The sequence below is a fragment of the Gadus macrocephalus genome, chromosome 1, assembly GCF_031168955.1.
Source record: "Gadus macrocephalus chromosome 1, ASM3116895v1".
In the NCBI taxonomy this organism is placed as follows: Eukaryota; Metazoa; Chordata; class Actinopteri; order Gadiformes; family Gadidae; genus Gadus; species Gadus macrocephalus.
The window spans coordinates 12880148-12898718 of record NC_082382.1 but is presented as its reverse complement, the minus strand read 5'-3'; the positions used below and the strand labels follow the sequence as shown (position 1 = coordinate 12898718).

Genomic DNA, 18571 nt, shown 5'->3' with positions numbered 1-18571 from the left:
GGCGCTACAAGGACTCCATGGCTGGCCATCAGACCACCCCCCCCCCCCCCCCCCCAAATGTTTTCTCAACGGATCTCCACGAATCACACAAGTGGTCAATTTTGTCTTCAAAACGGCGAATTTCGCCGAAAGGTGACTAGTTTGCTGTTTGCATGCCTGAAAATTATACCTAGTGCCAAGTTGTATTATTTTGTTTTTGTGAACATAGGAAATATTGTTTGAGGCCTAAGGTCACAACCTTTTTATCACCACATAGGTGGAACAAGTCCCCCCCCCCCACACACACACACCTTCTCCTCCCTTCCTATAAAAACACGCCTCTTACGCACTTATTGTATGTTTGCATGAGCTGCACTTAATGTTCACACTTATTGTAACATCCTGGCACCTAAAAATATAACTTGGCATGGTGTAGCATCTTGTCCTAGCTATCTTTTTGTATGCAGGTGTGGGTTAACCTAGCAATTGTCAGTGCTTGTCTCATGTTTCCATCGTCACTGTACCGACAATAAAGATAAAAATGACTTACAACAGTCCACTGGGTAGACTGATCCATCCCGATATCTAAGTGAGCACTCCCACTTGGGATGTCACAATAAGGCCCGGGAAAGGGTGAATACAAGCCATAACGGCTTGTAATGGCTAACCAATCACTCTTGGTGGTACAGAGCCCTTATCAAGTCTAAATGTGTTATCAAGTCTAAATGGTAAGTTTGCAACAGGCTGAAAAGGACAAAGGAGAATAGTTATCTTTATGGACCAAGGGTTGTTGCCGTAAGTAATAAATACAGATAGCAAAGGCCGCTCCTTAATCCAAAGTACAAATTTCTACTCAGGAACTGCATACACAACTTATACACAACAATACACAAGCACTGTATAGTGCTTGTGTATTGTTCCAGCTCTGTATAGTCATAATCATTTACACATGAAATCCACTTTAACCCTGAGCCAGGGTTAACTATCTGCGCATCTCTCAAGTGTGGTCTTATCCAGGGCTGTCAGAAAACCGTCGAGTGAGAAGAAGAAGGGGTGAGAGTCGTGAGACTCACTGTGCCCTCGCAGATTAGCCCAATAGTTCCCCATCAATTGTTTCCTTCTCAACTCCAGTGGCATTTCCCCCATTTCTACCTGCAGAGCAGGCACTGGTGATGATTTAAAAGCCCCACTGCATACCCTTAATGCCTTAGCCTGAATCACGTCCAGCTTTCTCAAGAGAGACACTGCGGCTGACCCATACACTATACATGCAAACAGAGAACTTCCTATATCCTCTGGTACCTTTGAAAAAACATCATTTATCATGATTATAAACAATAAAGGACTAATTACACTTCCTTGGGGAGTGCCATTCCCCACCATATACTTATTTGACAATTCAGACCCAATCCGGACTTGTATTTTTCTGTCAAACAAAAAATTCTTTATCCAGTTAAAAACCCTTCTACCCCCATCTTGTACAACTTAATTAACAAACCTTCCTTCCACATCATGTCATATGCTTTTTCGATATCAAAAAACACTACCACCACTGACTCTTTGTTTGCCTGTGCTTTCCGTATCTCATCAGCGCGGACGAGACATCTAGTGTTCTATATATCTATGCGTCAGACAACCAAATGTAAACATTTTAATAAGATAGCGGTGGCGTCGGCCCACTTTGAAAGTGGTATGCACGATGTAAACCCTGGTGAGATATGCGTGAATCTCTTTCTAGTCAGATTATTATTATTTTTTTCAATTTTTAGGTGGACCGGAAATATCCAATAAAATGCCGAAAATAAAGGGCCAAACTTCAAAATCTTCAACAACATTTTGAGAAAGGCTAGCCGCTAGTATATAATACTGTCAGAGAAGAAGAATGTCAACAGTGGAAGCAACGAGCAGACCACATTACGTCAGTGCTGTCTGGCTGGCGCCACGCGCTGGTGGTTGAGAGGTACGCAGGGCGCGAGCTATAAAGGGAAATAAAAAATAAAAAACACTGTAAAGTGCTAGCGCTAAGGGGTCACGAACTATGACCTTTAACAGGAGAAAACCAAAACAAACATTTAATAAAAATGGGAGAATTACTCATCAGCGAGCCTAGTGACTCACAGGTAAGCTGTCTAATCCTATTTAAATTGCCTTCGACCTGAGCTTTGAGTTACTGGACAATAAAATAACATAGCTAGGTGACTAGCTAGCTATATAGCTAGCTGTGCTCCTTGCTAGCCCCACTCTGGTGGACTTTTTTTTAGCAATACACGTGCAGATCCCAGCATTGCATTCCCTATTTCCACCATTCCGTTTCATTTAGGAACGAGCGAAATGCGTTCAGAGGATTTTATTTACACATGACACTGAATGAAAGCCTTTTATCCTTCACTTCAGACTACATATTCGATCGATTCCCGTGTGGTGGAGGCGGTCGGCGTGTTAAACAAACTCGCATCAGCCAGATTCATATGCACACACGTAACGTGTGTGCATATGAATTCAACCCTTTTACCCCTGCCATCCCAGCAACAGGAGTGGTTAGATGGGACGTTGATGACACAAGGAAGAATGCCCCATGTGACTACATATAATCACATAGCATCTATGGACCTCTGGATTAAATTAATATGATCACATATCATGTATTGGGTCCTAGTTTGAATTGATATCATCACATGCTATAACGGAGTCCTGGATCAGATGAATATGACTATTTTTAGTTATACTTTTATTTTAATTAATAACTTCTCGTTAGAGTTGAAAAGTAAACTGCAGCTGATGTGTGTTTGCTATTTCTTCAAGCAGAGCCCTTTACCTACGTCACCATGAAGCTGCATCCTCATCAGAAAATAGCACCTGAACCAGGGGCACAGGCAAGTGTATGCTTATTTTTTTGGTAAATACAGCCAAAATATTACAGAAGAATTGTTTTATTGCTGAGTTATGTATTGTTTTTGTTTGCACATGTTTGATATACAAATATGGAGAATGTTTCCAAAACTCTTTTAGATTAAATGATGAGTCCGTCTCTAAAGCACTTTCAGGTTACCCCGAGGTACTCGGCGCAGTACAATACCTACTAATATACAGGAAGCTAATTGTGGCATATTCAAGATAACTATCATTTAAAAGAGGTTGTGTTGGTGTTGCTGATACGGTAATTGATTTAATGAATGAAAGAAAGCAATTTTCCTCTGCTGTCAGATTGTAACGGACCAGCAGGTCCGGAAGAGCCAGATACTCACAGCTATGAACCCGTCCAGCGGCCCCAAGCAACAGTTCTTTCTGACCACAGCCGATGGCTCTGGGGCAGGCAAGGTCATCCTGGCCTCGCCAGACAGCAACCACAACAAGCAGCTCATCTTTACTGCCGCAGACAACTTGATTCCTGGCAGGATACAGGTGCATATTGTTTAATTCATTTAAGTGCATTTGTAGACTATACTTATGTTGTCCTTGGACTACTCTAAATGTGATATTATGAATTCATTTCATTTTAACATTATTCTTAACATTATCTTCAACACACTTTTATTTTATTATTTTGTCAAAGCAAAATATTTAAAATATGCAAACACAAATGCGGTCGTATTCCATTATCAATTCACTGTTTTCCAAAATGGCTCAATTGTTTGACCAGTAGCTACTTGAACAACACTAACCCAGTCAACTGGACATGGATGCTCTTCAGATTGTTACTGATGCCATGTCCATGGAGCGGTTGCTTGGGCAGGCAGGGGATCTCAGTCGGCCTCAGCCAGTGGAATATTGTGTGGTCTGCGGAGACAAGGCCTCAGGTACTTGACCTACAGCCTGGAGAGAGAGACACACACACACACACACACACACACACACACACACACACACACACACACACACACACACACACACACACACACACACACACACACGAAGACACAGCTCATCTACCGTTTGATTCCTCCTCAGGGCGTCACTATGGTGCCGTCAGTTGTGAGGGCTGTAAAGGATTCTTCAAGAGAAGCGTGAGGAAGAGCCTGGCCTACAGCTGCCGCAGCAAACAGGACTGCGTCATCAATAAGCACCACCGCAACCGCTGCCAGTTTTGTCGGCTTCGAAAGTGCCTTGAGATGGGGATGAAGACAGAGTGTGAGTTGGCACTGTTGCACCATTACAAACAAACATCTTATTGTCATTCGTGAGCTGGATGTTTCTAGAACCAACACGTACTCTTTAGTTGCTATGGCAGCAGTCCATACAGAAAAGTAGTGGGGAAGCTGGATTTGGAGTTATAATCATCTTACAGAGTTGTTAACATTAACCAAGTCTTTATAAAGTTATCGTACACAAGACAGGTTTATTAAATTCAAATGTCTGTGCCCTCAGCTGTGCAGAGTGAACGCAGACCCATTGATCTGGTCCCTAGAGAGAAGCACTCCAACTGTGCGGCCTCCACTCAAAAAATCTATGTCCGCAAGAACCTCAACAGTCCAATCATTGCCACGCCAACCTTCATTTCCGACACAGAGACAGAAGGCTCCAGGTCAGTGGAGGTTCAGAGCAGAGCATTATGGGGGATATAAGAAGTTCACCTTTGTAGTACTCTGTAAGGGGAGTTCTCATCTAAAGGAACTTTGTATATGAACTATATTTAATTTTTGGTAGTCAGCTCTCGGTTCTGATCAACGTTTTTTACTTTTTTCTTTAATTGACGTGTAGATCTAGTCTTCTGGAGCAAGGAATGCTAGTGAACATCCAGCAGCCCTTCATCCAGACAGATGGGACATTGCTACTGTCCACTGACTCTGAGGTACACCCATTGACCAGGTATGGTCCCCAGGTATAACAAAGCATTCATTCAAATCCCTGCTGACATCGTCTTGTTACAATCCCAAGCTGGAGTCTAGTCACGGGGACTTGGGGACGCTGGCCAACGTGGTGTCTTCGCTAGCCAACCTGAGCGACTCGCTGAATGAGAACCTCAACGGGGGCGATGATGCCTCAGAGGGCTTCCAGCAGGAGCACTCCGCCAGTGAGATAACACGGTCAGTACCTGAGGAACCGTAACATTATTCTTCAATCAAAACACCAATCTCCCATGAACCCGTCTGCATATAAGGCCACCACAGGTGGGGTCCTGATCCACATGTTGGGGAACTACATGATCATCAACACCGTATGTTTGGTTTCATTGGGTACAGTGCCTTTGACACCCTGGCCAAAGCCCTAAACCCACCAGATGCAGGGCAGGGCCAGAGCCAGGAAGGTCAGGTGCAGTGTGCTGCCGGAGCCACCATCCAGCTCATCGGTCGGGACCAGGAGACCCCTCTCATAGAGGTGGAGGGGCCACTGCTCACAGACACCCACGTTGGCTTTAAGGTAGATAACTTGACAATATCAAGTTTCTGCTGTCCACGCTTAGCTCTCCTCTGATGACATAATTTCCCTTCCTGACTCTGCCGACTTTCATCAAGCTGTCGATGCCGAGCCCGATGCCGGAATATCTTAATGTACACTACATCTGTGAGTCAGCATCCCGCCTGCTCTTCCTGTCCATGCATTGGGCGCGCTCCATCCCTGCTTTTTCAGCTCTGGGGTAAGAACTCATCTGGGCATTATGACAATTTGGTAAGGCAAGGCAACTTTATTTATTATATAATGAGACTGGTTGGTTGTATCGCAAGCTCCTCTGTGTTCATTTTACAGGACTTCAGTCTATTCTCATCTATCTTCAGTCACACACCCACAATGCTCACTACTCTCTCTCTCCCTCTCTATCTGTGCCTCTCAGCCAGGATATGAACACAAGTTTGGTGCGAGCCAGCTGGAATGAGCTGTTCACCCTGGGTATGGCTCAGTGTGCCAATGTGATGAACCTGTCCACCATCCTAGCTGCTATCATCAACCACCTTCAGGGAAGCATTCAGGACGGTAAGGCCCTCTGACTACCACACTAGTGAGCAGCATGACAAACGCACATAAGCAGAAGGCAATTACATCACTTTAGTACCTCTAAGCACACCAAGCAACATATACCAAGGACCTTGTTTTAAAGAAACGGGACGTTGTTAAACAATAAACTGGGCCTTGCGTTCGTCTCAGACAAGGTGTCTGGGGAGAGAGTGAAGGAGGTGATGGAACACATCTGGAAGTTGCAGGAGTTCTGTCACAGCATGATAAAGGTGGAGACGGACGACTTTGAATACGCCTACCTGAAGGCCATAGTGTTATTCAGCCCAGGTGAGGGAAATAGACTACAACAGCATCTTGGCCCATATCTTGTTTCTATGGAGGTAGTTAGTGGCAGGTGAGATGTTTGCTTGAAGTGTTCGATGTTCCAGACCACCCAGGCCTGGAGTGCAGCATCCAGATCGAGAAGTTCCAGGAGAAGGCCTTGATGGAGCTTCAGGACTATGTGCAGAAGACCTATCCAGAGGACACGTACAGGTAGATGTATATACTAGATGTATATAAAATTTCCCCACAATGACTAGAATATTCCTCCTAAAGCAGCTCCTAAAGCTGTCCGAGACTGTCAGGCTTTAAGGATTCGTTGTGGTTCCACGTTGACGCAACGCAATGACCAAGCAGTCGCTTCGATGCAGTTGTGAACATGTTTTGCTTCTGCGTCGGGTTCACGTTAGTGGACCAATCACAGCCCTTGCTGCTGCGTCGCGTGGGAGGCGCTCGCAGGCCCTTGCTGTGGACGCAAGGAGGGTCCGCAAGGACGTAATGGGTCCGTAAACCCCCTTCAGTGTGTCGACGTGGAACCATAACTAAGCCTTGTTATTGTTATGCGTTATGCCCAGGGCCGATCTGTGTTCATGTACTATATTCCCTGAGGAGGATCCAGGGATGGAAAGACATTAATTTGCCATCCACTAGTTCTGTTGCTCGTATCCGACAGGCAGTGCAGCGGCCCAGGCTGCTCGCGGTAGTTTGCTTTACCGCGGGGGGGCTTTTATTTCACATTGAAGTATACATTTTCTCATTTGAATGTCATTTTCATTTCACATTTCAAATTCATATTTTAGAATAATGGTGACAGCCCTAGTATATACTAGCCATGGATACATTTGTATCATGTAAAAGCCTTTCTACTGACAGTTCAAGCAAAGATGTATTAGGTTTTGGGGTGTTCGTTTACGTAACAATAATAAACATCCGAACCCATCAAGACAATTTAGGAATTGTGTATTTTTGTGTACATTAAATAATACTTTTGCGATGAATATGCGGCCAACCTAACTATTGGTGGGGGTTGGGCTTCTAAGGTTGACCCGTATCCTGATGAGACTTCCAGCCCTACGCCTGATGAACTCCAACATCACAGAGGAGCTCTTCTTTACCGGACTCATAGGGAATGTCTCCATAGACAGCATCATTCCATACATCCTGAAGATGGAGACCACAGAGTACAACAGTCAGGACTCTGGCTCTTTGGAATGATAAGTATTCCTCCACCCAGCTGAGACGTCTTTTCAGAGATGGGTAAACTGAACTTATGTACTACTCCTAAGGTTTCTGGTCGACTGTCGCCCTCAGTGTGCTATCCTGTTGCAGTTCCTCTGCGCTCAAAGCCCTGGTACCACAGCGTAAGCCAGCGGGACCACTGGTAGGGGTCTGGGATGTTTCAGAGTTCAGTGAAACTCCAGACTTGATGGAAGAGACTGAAGTCTTTTCTGTACTTCAAACCAATTCCTGATTGATTTTAACTTTTACAGGTTGTTTTACTCTTATTCAAGCCATATTCTTCTCTAATGCTGGACATGATTATGGTTTTTAGGGTAGCTTCTGAATCTAATCTCTAAAATGTGCAATCGTTAATCATGGAGTCAAATGAATGGCATAAGAAAGTCATAATGGTAAAAGACTATAAAAAAAAAGCTTTAAGCTCATGTCGCATAGAAGCTCATGTCGCATAGAAAACAAGTTTAGCCATGGGGAAAATCTAAAGTCCCAACCACAGACTTCTAGAGATCATAGCATCCAAGAATTGATCGGGTGTGAGAATGTATCAGCAGCCTAGGTGAAGGGGATTTATGTAAATTATAATTGTGATTATAATTCATCACATGACAATGCAATCTATCTATTAGGTGCAGTGTGTAGAAAGTAGTTTATAATTAGTGTATAATCACATAATCCACGGTGACCGGCTTGTTGCACCGACATGATTTTACATTAGCCCTGAACAAACAAACAGCACTACAGAGGACACTGTTTCAATTACAAATAGGAATCCCTGTCTTACTTGTAAGATAAGACCTATAGTTGTACAGACTAAATACTAACCTCATCACTTGACCCTTGGCTACTGGATGCTGTCCAGGTCAGAGTGGCTTTGATTATATGGTTGAAAGGCGGGGGGAGGGGGCTGTAATTCAGCAATATGCCAACTCACTACTAGATGCCACATCATCCTACACACACACTGCACCGATCATGGCGTGGTATTTTAAATGTCATACAACAGTATACCTTGTTAGTTTACTTGTTTGTTCAAAAATGTTAGACATTTAAAACAGTAATATTGTAACATTCAATTTAAGTTGCTTACTCATTCACACTGGAATATTGTTTGCAAAGACCACTTCTAAATCAGGTTAAAAAACAAACTTATTTGAATGTTTTCTTTGAGCAGCCACTATCAAATTAAATAAATGTAATAATCAACCTTACTTAATTAACCTGTAGAAATAGCAAAGATGAAGATGGTCCAAGTGATAATTCCATAACATTTTTATAGTTTGAAGTCAGAGAAAAAAATGTAATTAATTAAGGGCCAAATGTGTTTTAGCATTCTGCGGCTATTGCTGCTTCTCGAGTGGAAAAGACAATTCAAGACTCCTTCTCAGCTGCTGTTGTCCTGGCTACGTTTGGTATATGGTTTCGGGTGCAATCAAGTTGTGCCTTGATTGGAGCTGTAGACGTGTATTCACCTGGTGGAGTGGTGGTTGTGTCAGCCGCTCAGCTCTTTTGCAATCACCAATGTATTAATCCTTTAAGGGTTGGACACAATTTTCTTTTATTCGTCGCCTTTTTTTATCCGTCTTTAGTTTTTATGAATTGTGTTGCACATTTGTTTTCAAATCAAATTTGTTTTGACTTTTTATTCAAATTGTTACTAAGTTGCTCATACTAAGTGTACTTAAAGTACTTTATTGGAATGTCTCAGATTAGAAAAAGTATTTTCTGGGGCGGAGCCCCAAATCTATCGGTGTGTTAAGCATATGTTGAATTATACTGTACGTACTACAGCAACTAAAAACAATGGTTTGTTACTGCACTTATGTAAACTAATATTTGTACATGTAGTTTCATTAAAATGAGTGCATGTTTTTTTTAAGTGAAGTTTTATATATCTTGTCACTATGGGCTAAAAGCAAAGAAGTTTTCCGATATTGCAGTGCATGAAGGTGCTTAAGCTTTTTTTAAAGTTATGTATAAAAATGTAGATTTAAATGTGGTTGCATTATCATAATTCAAGATTCTAAAACAGAAATAATTGATGTGAATAGTGTCTTATGTTTGTTTCTGTAAATGCATTTCCTCAAACTTGTGACTAACCAATCATTCAAACAATCATATCTACTTCTTTGCCATTTGCCCTTTTTTCTACCTCGTCAGAAATAAAACTGCAAAAAAATGTAATACAGTGATACAAGTTGGCAATCCGAGTCTGGTGTGATGGTTATTGTTGTTCTGACAGAAACAAACCATTGTTTCAAGTATGACATTGACTTTTGGCACAGAGATGGCACTAGGCTATGTGACATTGACTACAGTTGGGATAGGTTTTTTCACTCATTCATTATTCTCTGTATGTTTCAACCAATAAGGGTATTTGTTCAAAACAGTATCCCTCTCGTTTTTACTGAAAGTGTGATAATATTTTGAAGCTGTAGAGGCATGTAAGAGCCCTACTGTCACGTCCTTTATTTATTTTTGTGCTCGGAATATTTCATATTTCTTTTAAGGGCTAACCAATATTGTTCTCACAATTAAGTATACAGGTTCTTGACTGTCTCATAAAATAACTACACAAGAACTCAAAACTACAACTAGCCGACGTCATGCGTTGAACAACGTCATCAAAGCGGGACAGTTCGTGTGCTGCTCAGTGGTGCTGCTTCTAATGTGTATTGACCCAACTCCTTAAATCTTAAAGATGCCTATGAAAGGAAGGTTTCCGATCAGAAGAACGCTAGAGTATCTCCAAAAAGGGGATTTGATTTTTAAGAACCGAGTAAAGATTATGACCGTTAATTATAATACATCTGGAGTGCTCAGCGACGGAGCAAGGTCAGTAACGTTAGTTATAGCATAGGCTAAAGTTAGCTCATGTGCAGCTCTGCTGGGGAATGTGTTATGGCTTTTTAACGTCTGTCACTGCTTATTAGAATAATAGAATTGCAGTACCCTTTCGGTCGCGACTATAAAATGTGTGTTTGCTTGCTAACAGCAGCATAGCCTCAAGTGAATGTGCAATCAGAACATCACATTTATATTATAATCTATAATGACATAAGTCATTAGGTCATTACATAATCGAAAACCTCTGTTTTCTACTGTTGTTTCATTGGTGTGGTTATGTTGCCTAACCTGTCTAAACCTCTTGTGGTTTCTAGAAAGTTTGTGTTCTTCAATATTCCTCAAATCCAGTATAAAAACCCATGGGTCCAAGTTGTGATGTTTAAGAACATGACGCCCTCGTCTTTCCTGAAATTCTACTTGGGTGAGTTTGCTTTTATGATTTATCGTAATTATACAATAGAGCCGTTTAGGCCAGGCTAATTCTCGCCATTAATTCATGCAGATGATGGAGAGCAGGTTCTTGTTGATGTGGAAGGAAAGGACCACCAACTTATAACCCAACACGTGAAGAAAATTCTCTGCAAATCAGAGTAAGGAATATTAACTAATCAGTATATTATGCAATTTATTGAGTTGAAACAATGCATTATGCCTTCAACATGGTCGTGAAATAAAGGTAAAATAAACTAACTGAAGAACTAATTATTGGTGTTAAAGTTATTCATATTTCATTAGTTCACACGTTAATACAAGTTGTCTTTCTAATGAAGACACAAGATGGTGACTGTCACAGCGTCAGAAAGTATTGTTGTATGCATGTTTTAATATGTATTCATATTTTTTCTGTATATAGAGAGGTCTTGCACGTTGAAGCCCTTGCAAAAATGCAAGAGTCCAACCCTGCCAATTTTGGTCCAAAGAAGTATTGTCTGAAGGAGTGCATCTGTGAGGTTGAGGGTCAAGTACCTTGTCCTGGCACCACACCACTGCCCAAAGAGTTTACTGGAAAATACCGCACGCAGATGGCAGCGGCCCAGGAGTAACTGTCCCGAAGATCAGACATTGAAACATTTTGACATATTGATTTTCTACCGTTATTTTGTGTTTGTTTCTTATGTTAAAATACTTTTCCTTTTGTAAATAGTGAAGCTATATGTATTGCGTTGGTTGCTTAATGTATCTATTTAAACAAGTCTACAAATTGTAATAAATACTTCCTAATTAAAAAAATTCTAGAGGCCAGTTTCAAACTATTTGCGGTAGTTGCATATGTTACACAATCAAGCTGAGGTCCACAGGCCATTTTATTTCTCAATATCAAATTTTATTTGTGCTGAGATGGAGCCGTCAAATGATGGCTGAAGGTTAGGTTCTTAGAAAATAAATGTCTTGAATGGCAAGATAACATACACAGGCACTAATCAAATACAACCTTGGAAACGTTCATAACAAAATTTATTGTCAATATTTTGATTTGAATGTTTTACTGGGATTATTCACAACACAGTGGATTGAGCATAACGGCAAACTCAGTCTGTAGTCAAACCTTTGGACAGTGGTCAATTTTATGTAGTAGAATAAGCAGCATTAGGATAATACTTACTGGCTTCGTCGAGTTGGGGTTACCATAAGGTAAATAATGAATTAGCTGAATAAAGTTGGATTCAAGACAATTTGTTTTCATGTTCCCGCTGATAAGCCAATCCTCTATGTAACTACAAAAGGAAAATGTAATTATTGGAAATTGAGAAAGGTGCCATGCTTTAAATTTCAGCATACAATTCGAAAACTGCATCACTTTGGACCTTTGAAGTTATTCTATACATTGTTAAAGTACCACAGAAGGTGTACATCATGAAACACACCTCAGTATACCTTTGCAGCAATGATGCTGCACAATTTTGTGATCAATATCTACAACCAAACAAACATCCTTTTTTGAGGCCTTGCAGAGATGCATATACATCCAACAATCAACAAAACATGCATCAGATCTTTGAAAGAATGCGTGTTACATTAACAATGTTTACTATAACAAGTTAATATACAGAAATGATATTGATGGCGTTTCTTGCAGAAAAGCACATTGATTCTCTGTGCATTATGCCTTGTGCTTTAATTACGCAAAATGAAATAACGTAAATAATCATTAAGTAGTTAGTGTGTGCTTAAAAATATTTTGCATGAAAAATGTTGTGTAGAATAGTCATCAAGTCCGGCACTACAGGCTAGCCCTAGGCTATCAATTTGAAGAGAAACCTTCTGATTCTCATTAACTAAATACCTAAATGAATGATTTATTCACTATAATTCAGATTATTATGTTTCATAAATTACTTAAACAATGGATGTTAAGTTATTTTTACAGAAATGAGCAATACATTTGTCTTTTTTTAATCCGGTATTTAATAACTTATTTTAATGCACTTGTTTGTTTTAGTTGGCAATAACATACAATTGGGAACTTCACTAGGTTCATGGCCTCATATGAGCTCAGTCAACTGCATCCCTTTTCTTGATTCTTATTAGTGGATAGAACATACGGCTTTAGTTGAGGCAATGGTTAACAGTCAACAAAACATCTACTCAGTCTTTTAGTGCTTGCAAAAGGATTCACTTGGTACAACAGAGACATAGTGCTTAGTTTTAGAGTTCAGCCGACGGAAGCAGCTCTCACCGGGGTAATAAGATGTTTATTACGTTGATGGGCAATGGGCACCCTTATCTGATGCTGATCACAGGATCTGATGGAACAGGGTCAGTGGGTTTTCTTCTGCTCCTGCAGGGTGTGCTGTAGTTCTCTCAGGTTGGCTGAGAGCAGCTCCACCTCGTCCAGACGGCCGTTTATCTTAGCGTCAAAGATGTAGGCCCTAATGTTGTCAATCTGCTGCAGAAGCAGTTCCTCCTCTATCATGTCAATGTCCGCCAGAGCTCCTGCGTCTTCGTCCCCCTCGAAGGGGTTGGTCGAAACCCCTGGGGAGTTCCCAGAGGCCTCCGTGAAAGGGTTGCTCGTCTCACTACTCTCCTCCTCGAAAGGGTTTCCAAGAGATGTTGCAGCGGGTTCTTCCTGTCCACCGTTGTCTTCTTCGTCATCAAAGGGGTTGTATTCCTTCTTCCCGTTGCTCACCTCTTTGTGTTCCTCCTGTATGTCCTCGAAGAAGGGGTTGGACGGGTCCTCTTCAGTAGGCGTGGAGTCCTCTTCGAAGGGGTTTAGAGAGGAGCTGTTTGGCCCTTCGCTGCTGGGAGGAGTGACATGTCCTCCTAAGCTCCTCAACCTAGGAGGGGACTCTTCTTGGCCCGCGAGAGCAGGGAACGCTCTTAATGACAGAGGGCTCCTTTCAAATTTAGGGGTTACTTCTCCAATCTTGTCCTCCTCCACATACCCAGCCACCGGCTCGCCGAGGTCCAAAGAGCATTCCCAGATGGAAGAGGGCTGCCGGGAGTCCGCCGCCGGAGCTCTTTGCTCCCACTCGCTCCTTTCCCGGGCCTCGAGCCTTTGAATCTCCCCCTGTTGCAGGTTCTCCTCCTGGGCCAGCTTCTGGGAGAGAGCGATGGCCAAGCTGGTCTGCTGCTGGTCGTATTCGTCCTGCAGCTGCCGCAGGTTCTCTTCCAGCATGGCCACCTCGTCCGTCCGCTGGGCCTCCCTCGCTTGCCGCAGGAACGACTGGATGTTGTCTATCTGCTGCAGCAGGGGGTCCTTGAGCTCACTGTGGGTTTTCTTGGAATCGGCCGAGGGCAGCCAACCTCCTGCCTTGGTCATGCGAGGCGGTTTGGGAGCCGGGGGGACTTCTCCATTGGTGGTGGCGACGGAACGGTTCTTCTCAGACTCCTGCCTCTTCCTCATGGACTCCTGAGCAGCCTGGTGGGCGGAAGAGACCGTGAGATATAAACATGAGCTGGAAACTGTTTGAGGAGGAATAAAAGGAGCACCTCCTCACCAATCTCTCCTGCTGGAGTTTCTTCTCTTGTTCCTGCTTCCTCTTCTCCTTCAGTGCCTCATACTTGTCTTTGGTTGGAAGAGACATCAGACCCAACAGCTTCTCCTAGTGGAAGCACAATGGCCAGAAGGGTAAACATAAAAATGTGTTTTGAATTGAAGTATTGAATTCGCCCCTGAACCATATATCTCCCTCTTTTAGGTGTTCTTACCTGGACGAAGAGCGTTGCGGTGTAACGGATCATTTTCTGCAGATGGAGGGACTTTGGCGTGGGGGCCGGATCATCTTTCATTCCCAGGGTTAAAATCCTCTTACTGATGAGGAGAGCGAGCGAGAAATCCAGTTTATCCCTTCATACAGATTACATTTGATTTGACTAGACTAGTTTAATCTTCAATTATAAAAAAAACATGCAATGCACTGACCTCAATGCATCGATTAACTCGTAGTACTTCTGTACTTCCAGTCTAAGCCCACCAGCAGAGTCCAGGTTGTATGTGGTTTCCCCGGCACTATGAATGAATAGAGTCAAAATAGAGTCATTTTTTGCTTTGAATCCAAACCAACGATTTCCCTCTAGGTTATTTACAGTGCAATTGGACTTACTTAAGAGATTCGGCCACTTTGATGTACTCTGGTGCCTTTTCATCAACCTTGTCCATACACATTCTTAGCCTCTGAAAGAATCAACACAAGATGCAAGACATTGAATACCAGAATAAATACACAATGAAGGGCATGAATATATGTTGGCTTAAAAATGCAAAAATGTGCAGTTCTACTGCCCACAGTGCAATAAAGCTCAACATAATGTCTCTGCTAGCGAGAGCAACAATATGGCCTGTGAGATAAATAATTCTTTAAGGGCGCACATGAAGTGATGCAGAGCACGCATCTGACACCCCCTTGTGCACAAATACTGTCATCTTTTGGCACCAAGTGGGTGGACCAAGCCATGGGGGTGGGCAGTGAACCATAGCCAGCCTTCAAGACTCAGGAAATAATTACTAAATTGCCTCGCTGAAGCTAGTGTAACGTAGTTACTTAAGTGTACAAGACAGCAATCGTCTAATGAAGCCAGATATAAATCAGTGCTGTGGCTGTATTTGTTTATGTTATATATATATATATATTAAAAAGGCTTTGGCTCTTACAGCTTGGACCTTTGAGCGTCGTACCTCATATAGTTTGACTATGTCAGGCATGTGGTCCCTCTCCTCCAGCTTCTGCTGTCTCTTCAGCAGCGTGTCCATGCAGTGGTGGCAGCAGCGGATCTTCTCGTCGTCCTTCTCCTCCAGCATGGAGGTGACGCTGCTCAGGCTGCTCAGGCTGCCCCTTCTGGAGCCCATCCCACTGGCCCCGGCCCCTGAGGGTGGGGCCTGGGACTGACCCGGGCTGCCAGGGATGCAAAGGGACTCCCGTGTGCCACTGGTCAACTTATCTGGAGAGTGGGAGGGAGGGCGAAAGAAAAAAAGAGAGAGAGAGAAAGAGAGAGAAGCCCTGTTGTTTGTAATGCACCAAAGTGTCGTCCATAATTATGTCAAGCAAATTGTATTTTTATTGCCCCTTAATCACATCTGCAGTCTCAAAGGGCTTCACGGACTACATTTCAGGGATACTCTCCTGCCCTAGCACACCCAGGAGCAAGCTAAAACTCTTATTATCAAGGAATAAACCATCCAAGGAAGAAACACAGAGTGAGGGGTGCCATACCAGACAGACATGATCGTGACCTTCATAGTGATACTCACAGGCCAGGGGCAGAGGAACAAAGTCCATGCATTTCCTACACATGATGGAGCCACACAGACGGCAGTGGTGCCGCCGGTTCCTGATGTTGAACTTGTTCCCACAGTCGGGACAGAAGGGCACGTCCGAGTCGCTCACCCATGGCACCACCGACTTCTCTATGGCTGTGGAGGGGCGATAGCTTTAGAAATGGAAGATGAGATGGATCTCATATATTTAAATATGATGGAAGTGAACAAACCTCTGATTTTAGCTACATCCGAGTTGGTCCTATCGAAAGATGTGAGCTGAAACAATCGGGCCACAAGTAAGATGACATTATTGCATGGATAGAATGGAAATTATAATTCAAATGAATAGTGGTTAGCGATTTCACAACCACACCTTTTCTAGTCTGATGAGGAGCTTGTTGACTTCGATCACATAGTGGTCTATCCTGGCTGCTCTGTGTTTTTTGAAATAGTCCTGATGATTTCTGGTTGCACCTGCAAGAAGAAGTTTAATTAATTATCCAGCAAGACCAGCAGTCTGATGTCAATCAATGCCTATGTATTGTAAATCTGATATATTTGAATCCTTCGTTTCCACTTTCTAAAATGCATGTTTAGTTTGCAACACATCTATTATGTAGTTCTGACTGAGTCATTATTAGTTATGTAAAAATTGGATAATTGGTACATTAATATTTCAAAATGGATCAGAGATTCAAGCCGTCTGGCAAAATAACATTAAATCGACTCTCTTAACCAGTGCATGTCTCCAGCCTTACCCAGCTCCTGGGGCTCCCACATGTATGGATCGACTCCGCCGTAGTAGAATGACTCATAGCTTCCAGTGTCAGCTCGGTCATCTCCATCCCTCTTCAGCAGTTTGTCTTTGGCTTTCTTAGCCTTTTGAACCAAACCTGCACACGCACAGATGGTGATGATGCTGCTTCAATCCTACTCCAACCCTAATGCATCCAATATCACTCAATGCACAACTATGCAATAATTATGCTGTTACCCACACATTCAGCCAGTGCTGGAATTATCTGCTTTTCACTTATCTGATAAGCCTTAAAATACTTTCCGCATCCCTCCGTTTCATCCGATTAGAATCTAGGCTACGTTCTACAGAAGTATTCTGAGGTGAGTTGACCATCTTACTAAATTCAGGATAAATTCACTCTAACCTAGATACGATTATCACAGATATTACAGGCACTTACTCTTGAGTTGGCCCCTAACATGACGGTCGTCTCCAGAGTGCTCCTCCTCATAGTGGTCCTGGAGTTGGTAGAAGGACTGCAGATCCTTATGGCACAGTGGGCAAATGAATCCCTCCTTCACTTCCCCTGTGCCTTCAAAGGGGGGTGGATAACTAGATGCCATGGGAGGAATCGGCTGTGGATGAAGCCCTGATAGACGCGATGCACGGTGGGAAAGGCGTTTCCATTCATTCCACCCGCCACCGGGTGTTTACGCCAACACAGGACAGTTCCATCCCAGCCAGGGAATGCCTTGGTTTTCAGGATGTGAGTGAAAGAAAAGTCCAAACCCAAATTATCAAAAAAAATTGCAACCCCAATAAATGTTCTTATAACACACAGAATAAACATTGCTATGATTTTCACCCGTAACTGATGTCTGAAATCGTTTGCGTTATTTAATCTCATATTTGTTTTATTTAATCTCTCATTAACTATCAGATGAGTGGAACCTCATTACCGTTGTCAGCGGTAGATGGTGGTCTCTTGTAATTGCACCCTAAATTGCCGAATATAGATCTGCCGAATACGTTGTTTTACATTTACACAATGTAACGTTACGCAATGTTATTAGCAGGTGCATAAGGCTTTGGCTGAATGTATTATGAATACTTTATTGTTGTTGTACCTAATATGCTTAACGTGTACACGAAATTGCTATTGCACATCGTCCTATGGTAGGGTCCGCCCTCTGACTCAACACTAGTGAGTCATTAACATGTTTTCTGCCAACGCATTGCCTTATATGACGCTGCAATTGACAGAAACGTACATTTCAAGAGCACACATCATGCAGTATGTCAAATCGGTGCAATGCTAACGACGTTTTAAACTTTCGAAAAACAAAAAAGGATTTCGAACGTCGGTGAAACCAATCACGATTATCGTAGTGAGAAATTTACAAAGACATGAACCTCCCCAGTAGCTTTCTGATGATTTAAACTCATTTTTCGTCTCGTTGTGTAGAGTTCAGTGATCTAAGGAGCAGCGACCAGCCAACTAGCCATGCTAGGTACCATACACTAGCTTGGGGCTAAACAATGGCACGTTTTGTCTCCTGACATCACAAGAAACGCTCTCCCTTGTGTTGCTCAATGGTACACCTGAATATATAATCTTCAGTAAAACATTTGTACTCACACGTTTACAAAAGTTATTGTTTGAAAATGTGGATATTGACAGCTCGCAGCTCCCAGCTGCAACCTATGGCTGCACCACAGCTGCCCAACCTAGTCATGTGACACCCCTCCGTATGGCAGCATGTGACGGACAAACAGAACAAAACGCCAAAAGCCATGGCTATGTTAAAACGTAGTTGGGTTGTCTACACTGCCTAGTGCCTACTCTAGTTTTTTCTTTC

General features: G+C 42.7%; 3 protein-coding genes and 1 long non-coding RNA gene across 7 annotated transcripts; 3 read left to right on the top strand and 1 right to left on the bottom strand.

Moving 5' to 3' along the window:
- Positions 1 to 1573: 1573 nt before the first annotated feature.
- Positions 1574 to 9633, top strand: nr2c2 (nuclear receptor subfamily 2, group C, member 2). 4 transcript variants are annotated; one of them, XM_060045631.1, is made up of 14 exons: positions 1578 to 2099; positions 2785 to 2858; positions 3184 to 3381; positions 3671 to 3776; positions 3928 to 4107; positions 4345 to 4501; positions 4678 to 4768; positions 4855 to 5003; positions 5160 to 5337; positions 5433 to 5554; positions 5750 to 5889; positions 6061 to 6198; positions 6300 to 6405; positions 7233 to 9633. In XM_060045631.1, exons 2-14 carry the CDS (start codon positions 2805 to 2807, stop codon positions 7405 to 7407), a joined length of 1794 nt encoding a protein of 597 aa, XP_059901614.1. In that variant the 5' UTR covers positions 1578 to 2099; positions 2785 to 2804; the 3' UTR covers positions 7408 to 9633. The 4 variants fall into 4 exon arrangements, with proteins under 4 accessions (XP_059901830.1, XP_059901614.1, XP_059901760.1 ...); XM_060045777.1 differs by having other exon boundaries at positions 2785 to 2875; XM_060045709.1 differs by having other exon boundaries at positions 1579 to 2099; positions 2785 to 2852.
- Positions 9634 to 10022: 389 nt separating this feature from the next.
- Positions 10023 to 11506, top strand: mrps25 (mitochondrial ribosomal protein S25). The gene is made up of 4 exons (XM_060046107.1): positions 10023 to 10263; positions 10590 to 10696; positions 10778 to 10865; positions 11129 to 11506. Exons 1-4 carry the CDS (start codon positions 10130 to 10132, stop codon positions 11316 to 11318), a joined length of 519 nt encoding a protein of 172 aa, XP_059902090.1. The 5' UTR covers positions 10023 to 10129; the 3' UTR covers positions 11319 to 11506.
- Positions 11507 to 11577: 71 nt separating this feature from the next.
- On the bottom strand, positions 11578 to 18493 carry LOC132452323 (rabenosyn-5). Its single transcript, XM_060044926.1, has 12 exons — positions 18352 to 18493; positions 17173 to 17463; positions 16732 to 16866; positions 16347 to 16447; positions 16204 to 16249; positions 15965 to 16126; positions 15392 to 15654; positions 14820 to 14890; positions 14639 to 14725; positions 14425 to 14527; positions 14214 to 14318; positions 11578 to 14134 (listed from the first exon to the last, which is right to left on the bottom strand). The coding sequence occupies exons 2-12, from the start codon at positions 17333 to 17335 to the stop codon at positions 13034 to 13036; spliced, it is 2337 nt and encodes a 778-aa protein (XP_059900909.1). The 5' UTR covers positions 17336 to 17463; positions 18352 to 18493; the 3' UTR covers positions 11578 to 13033.
- On the top strand, positions 15648 to 17460 carry LOC132453304 (uncharacterized). The gene is made up of 2 exons (XR_009524629.1): positions 15648 to 15740; positions 15797 to 17460. It is a non-coding gene; the product is annotated as an uncharacterized LOC132453304 (long non-coding RNA).
- Positions 18494 to 18571: the final 78 nt, after the last annotated feature.